The 5,997-nt window shown below is 38.7% G+C and overlaps 1 protein-coding gene across 3 annotated transcripts; it reads right to left on the minus strand.

Moving 5' to 3' along the window:
- Positions 1-2,760: 2,760 nt before the first annotated feature.
- LOC117911090 (transcription factor GTE7-like) lies at positions 2,761-5,752 on the minus strand. Of its 3 annotated transcripts, none has more exons than XR_004650835.1 (4): positions 4,090-5,752; positions 3,763-3,973; positions 3,455-3,649; positions 2,761-3,015 (listed from the first exon to the last, which is right to left on the minus strand). XR_004650835.1 is itself a non-coding variant. In XM_034825274.1 (3 exons), exons 1-3 carry the CDS (start codon positions 5,518-5,520, stop codon positions 3,585-3,587), a joined length of 1,707 nt encoding a protein of 568 aa, XP_034681165.1. In that variant the 5' UTR covers positions 5,521-5,752; the 3' UTR covers positions 2,770-3,584. The 3 variants fall into 3 exon arrangements, 1 of the variants encoding a protein (XP_034681165.1); XR_004650834.1 differs by having other exon boundaries at positions 2,770-3,351; XM_034825274.1 differs by having other exon boundaries at positions 2,770-3,649.
- Positions 5,753-5,997: the final 245 nt, after the last annotated feature.

The following is a 5,997-nucleotide window of genomic DNA, read 5'->3' on the forward strand; positions in this document are numbered from 1 at the left end:
TTTTAAAAATTCCATCTTCAAATAATTCTTTAAAATTCCAATTTTAAATTTTAATTTTCGAAACTTTCATTTTCACATAATTTTTCAAATTTCCAATTTTCAAAACTTTAATCTTCAAATAATTTTCCAAAATTCCAATTTTCAAAACTTCCATTTTTAAATAATTTCCAAGTTTCGAACTCTAATTCTCAAATAATTTTTCAAAATTTCAATTTCTTTCAAATTTAATTTCCAAAATTCCAATTCTTAAGTTTAATTTTCAAAATTCCAATTCTTAAATTCAATTTTCAAAACTCCAATTTTTTGAATAATTTTTGAAGCTCCAATTTCTTTCGAATCTAATTTCCTAAAATTCCAATCTTCAAAATTTCAATTTTCAAATAATTTTCAAAATTCTAGTTTTCTTTCAAATAATTTTAAGTTCACTTCAGTTCTCATTAATCCTACAACTTTTCATTCTTTATTAAGATTTTATCTCGTTTTTAATAAACTTGCTACATTTCCTTTTAGGTAAGCACTTTAACAAATTTTCTTTGATTTTAAAATAATTTTCCGTTTTCCTTGATTTTTAATAAGCATGATGATAATTTTCATAATTCCAAAATAATGGAATTTGTGGGATTAATTCATCCAAGATCAATCGGGCTTTGGTGGGGCCTTACATATGAGTTTTTCTCTTCTGACTATCGACTGTCACGCTTAGGATATTACTTGATCTTTGGCTTGCTCTTTGATATACATGCGATAATTTTATACTTGACCTAACCTTGTTTCCATTCTTAGGGCACTATTACTTGCTGCTAAGGTACGATCTCACTCCCATTTTGCTTATTCTTAGGCATGATTTGTTTTATTATTTGATAATTTCATTGGTATCCATTACTTTCCATGTTTGTTTCACCTTATTTAGTAGAGACCCATTTTTAGGGGCTTAAAGGGGTGCTACGGTCTTTACCATACCTTCCCAATAAGTAACCTGACCCCCGAACTCAGGTTTGGTTTTTTACATACTATCTTTTCCTTCAGGAGTCACACTTAGGGTTTTTCTTTCTTATTTTGTTTTTCCCTTAAAAAATAAAACAAAAATAAGTGGCGACTCCAAGTCTTTTTCTAAAAATCAATGTTTTCACCGAATAAATAAAAAACGAGTTTTGTCATCGACTAGGACCGCATCGAGTGAAAATACGGGGTCCACAATTCTATATTTCTAAGTTTATTCCATCTATTCTTGAAAGGGTTATTTTTTTTGTTTTTTTTTTGTTTTTTTTTTTTATGGTTTTTGTGGAGTGCTTTTGTTTTTAAATTTGTTGGATGATAATATTGAATTTTTTGGATGTTTCAGCGCATCGATAATGTTGTTTTTTTGGTTTTATCCTTTAGGGAAACAAATAGGGCTAGTGTTTATTTTTAATTTTGTTTTTGAAAATATAGTGATGGAATATTTTTAGATATTATTATGTGAAAATAAAATTTAAACCGAAAATAAAATGGGAGAACTATGAGAAAATTAAATTATTTATAGTTAAGAATTTATATTTTTCATTATGCACATTCACTTTAAAACATTAATCCTATTAACAAATTTACCTAAAAACCTGTTAGCATGCGAAAGTGGTATATGGTTTTGGGTTCCATGTTATTGATAATATCTTGAATTTACCTTTTCACTATTAGTTGTCACGGGACAGTCAACACCTCGAGATTTGAGTTTCCATAGAAAGTCTCAAGTATTGGTTGTTGCAGGATGATCAACACTCCGAAATTTAGTTCCCCATGGAAAGTCTTTCATTATTCTCTTCTACACCTATCTTGCTTTTCCTTCTCTCAATTATATTTTTTTTCTATTCAACAATAAAGCAAAATCCTCTCCAAAACTTGTTTATTAGCTAAAAAGTGTTTAAGTTAATTCTAATCTTTTTTATACATTTTTTGAATTCACACATTAATATTATATTTATGCCATATAAATATGTTTAGGGCTTATAATTTATGTAAATTTTGACATATGAACATGTTTAGGAATTATGTAAATTTTGACAAAAAGTTGTAAAAATAGTTTTAAAAAAAAAACAATTAAGAATAATTTTAAAATGTTTTATTTTTTTTATAGTAGCTCCATGAATTATAATAATAATAATAATAATAATAATCTTCCATAAGGTTTTGCTAAGAATTGATCAATACATCATCTTTTCATGTACTGCATGCTGCCGAGCAATATTGAGGCAGGCTATCTTTAACCATTTCCAATAATAAATCAGAATTTCTAACTTAGTTGATTGCTTTTGAAAAGTACGGCATACCAACAATAATAAACAAAATAAAGAATTAGGTCTAGTATAGCATGTGTACAACAGTTGATTCCACGAAAGTTACTTGTTATTCACACTTCCAGAAACTTCCATGATTTTTCTTTGCTCAAATTCAATATGATGTTTGTTTGTTATCCAGTAAGAGTGATTTGAATTTTAAAGGATGATCCATACATGTGAATGTGGGACTCGAGGGTAGAAATTGGAGGGCAGCCCACGTGCTTAGGAGTTGTTAATGTTGGAATTATTCACCTACCCCACGCCACCACTCCCATCGTCTAGTCTGCGCTCTCTCTCTCTCTCTCTCTACTGTCTACTCTCTTATCAATTTATCTCTTAATTTTTTAACAATGTATGTATAATGGACTGAATTGCTCTACAATATTTTTGTTTGAAATTTTTTCTGGAAGGCATGGGGGTGTGGTGGCATTGCAGTGGAATTTACCAGTTTCAAAAGTTGAGGTAAATAAATATATGTATATAATCACATGAAAAGCATGTGGAAAAGAGCAACCCTTTTGCTTTTTCAAGGCCACCCCTCTCCCGTCCACATGCTTACCTTGCTTGTTGCTTATTCTGTTTCCCTTTTTTTTTCTTTCTTTTTTTTCTTGTTCCTTACAAAAAAAAAAAAAAAAAAAATTCTTTCTCCATTGCCTGCCTGCCTGCCATTCAGTCAGCCACCCTCTCTCTCTCTCTGCGCCCTCTATAAGACGGAAAATTAGAATTGAATTAGCAAAAAAGACTGCCTCGTTGAGGAAAATCATGTATTTAGTGTTGTAATGTGTACAAAAGTATTCCAACCCCATCCCTCCCCTTGCTTTACTCTACTCAAATTGGGTTCTCCATAGCTAAACTCCTTCTCTACCTTCTCAACTACCACCTACGCAACATGAATCATACCATACACCCCTCCAAGCAACGCCCAAGGGGGTGTGCACCCATCTGCCATTGTCCTCCATTTTTTTTTTTGCCCCCAAATTGCAACCGCCATAAATCCAACACAACAATTGAGAACCTCTCTCTCTCTCTCTCTCTCTCCCTGTTCAGAAAGTTCATAAATTCAGCTCAATACCTTCATAAAGATCATTCATCAGAAACTGATAAAAGAATTTAATAGTTGCAGGTGTTGTAGCAATTAATACCTCTTTCATATTCACCCAACCTACACACTTCCCTTCCTCTTGGAATGAAATTTCAAACATTTCCTCATCCACCCCATCACCCGTCCCTTGCCTCTTCCACCCAAGTGGTCCTGCGAATTTCAATTCACTTTCAAGGTCTAGATTGAGCATTGTCCACATCCGAATCACTCCCAGAGGAACTCCCCGAATCCGAATCTGCCCAAAAAACACACAAAAAGGATCAAACATCTCGCCATAAGGCATTTCTGCAATGCAACATCATCCCAGGTAAGAAACAACAGCAGGGAATGTGAGTTAGGATTCAATACCACTCGATGAGGAGGAATCACTGCTTGAACTACTCGAACTGCTAGAACTACTGCTGGCCCGGGCATCATCCTTCTCAATTTCAACTGGTGGGAAGTTGGCTGTTGGAATTTCATCACCAATGTCGACATCTTCCTCCCCAGCCTCTCCTTTCTTCGGCTTCTTTGCCATGGCCGGAGCCAGAGAAGGTTCAGTTCTCTCATTCATAGAAGACTGCCATCATTGTTAAAATCATTAGCCATTTTGCAAATAATTGTTGCTACCAAAATCAAGAAATCTAGTTCCAAAATGTCAAGCATATATACTGCAACGGTGAAACATAATTTTACCCTATTAACTTCTGTGGCAGCCGTGTTGTTGTTGACCATAAGGGCTTGCCGCTTTATCTTGCTCACCATTTTCTTCCAATTAGTCACTAATCTATCAAGCTCCCAAAGAGTCTCGGTATCAACAGCCTCGATATCAAGCTCAATTTCATCGCCATCTTGCGTTAAATGGCCATTTTTCTTGCTTATAATCTGCACAACCTGGTCCATCTTCTCCTGAGGCAAACTCTGCAACCCAAGCCCCAATTTATGCTTCTCCTCTAAGCTCATCTCTCTTTTGTTAGGATCCTTGGCCTTGGGCTTCGGTTGCTTCCCACTGCTCGGCCTTGTGGCCAATGGCTTCACTGGTGGGGCTCGCATAGGCGATGGCGTTGGCACCGACTGAACCGAAGGTGGGTTTGAGGACCCAGTGGCGGGTATAGGTACCTGCATTCTCTCAGGTTTTTTCGCAACAGGCTTCGGACTAGGCTTCTTCAACCTCTCTGGGGTCGGAATATGGTTCCAAGAACTCCCCTGCAATTCTTCACCGCCACTGGTGCCGGCGATGGCGGAAACGCCACCTCTCCCACCACCAACGATGATTCTTTCCTGATCCCTCTCATCTTCTTCTAGCTTATTGTACACTGGTTTGAACAAATCCTCAAACCTAGCCAGCAACTGCTCGGCCATGACGTGAACATCGTGGCCCTTAGGGTTATACAACAGAGCATTGTCGAATGTCAATCTGACATCCGCGGCGAAATCAAGGGGCGAATCATAGAGATTCTTCGCGATCTTCGATTTTACGGTGCCAAGATCCATCGGCCTTTTAATAATCTGGTGGTAATCGTGAAGCCCCATGCCAACAACATCAACAGGCGAATTGAACACCCAACTGTGCTTGTGCTTCATCAGCTTCGTCAACGTTTGTCCGCACAGCTTCATCAAGCTCGCGTTCTCCGCTGCCGATCGCTTTGGACCTCTTCCGGAATCAAAAGGCGGAGGCCGTTTGTTTCCCGCTATCTTCTTGTTATTCGGCCGCTGCTGCTTGTTTGCCGTCCGATCGCCGCCAGATCTGAGCTGCAAATCGCCGGACTCGATCCGATTATGCAGATTCTGGATCTTCTCGAGTTCCGATACCAACCGATTCTTGAGTTGCACCAAATCTTTTCTCGAATACGAGCCGATGTTGAAGGTCACGTATCTACCCCGATTGAACTCAACAATCGATCTCTGATTGAAGGAAGAAGCGTCATCCGATGCCGATTGCGTCACAGCAGGCGATAAATCGTTGATATCACCTGCCGGCGCGTGGGTTTTCCGCTTCGAATTGTTAGGGTTAGGGTTTGAAGAATGGAATTTTCCCATGAATCCTCCTCCTCCGCCGCCGCCGCCGCCGCCTCTCGACTGCGCCCAATTCGATTCATTGCGACTCGCTAAGACGGCGGATGCCATAGCTTCAACACCAGGATTCCGGCCAAGCTCCGGCTAAAATTGTCAGATTCCAGTGCCGGAGAAATCATGTATCAAAAGGAAGGTGCCAAACACGCGCCCACCGGAGCTGTTCAGAAAACTCGTCGGAGGCTGAAGACTCGCCGTTAAACCGCCGGAGAATAGCAGATCCAAAGGAGGATAGGGGAAAACGTGCGACGAGGGTTTGGGATTACCCTGATTGGAGCGAGGAACGATAGACGAGAGGCATCAGTTCTTAAAGGCGATGAGATCTACCCGCAAAGACTTTGGGCAGCGTCTCATCCGTCGATTGGATCACGACCGCAAATCCGACGGTGAATGTGGGTTCTCCTGATGCCCGGGTACAGACCAGATGATCTGTCATGGAGGGTGAGGATTTGGGGTAGTTTACACGTGTCGGACAAACATCCGTTAGATGGAATAAACGTGTGCGTTTGAGTTTGAAGTGAATTTGGGTTG

This window comes from Vitis riparia, chromosome 3 (assembly GCF_004353265.1).
Source record: "Vitis riparia cultivar Riparia Gloire de Montpellier isolate 1030 chromosome 3, EGFV_Vit.rip_1.0, whole genome shotgun sequence".
NCBI classification, from domain to species: Eukaryota; Viridiplantae; Streptophyta; class Magnoliopsida; order Vitales; family Vitaceae; genus Vitis; species Vitis riparia.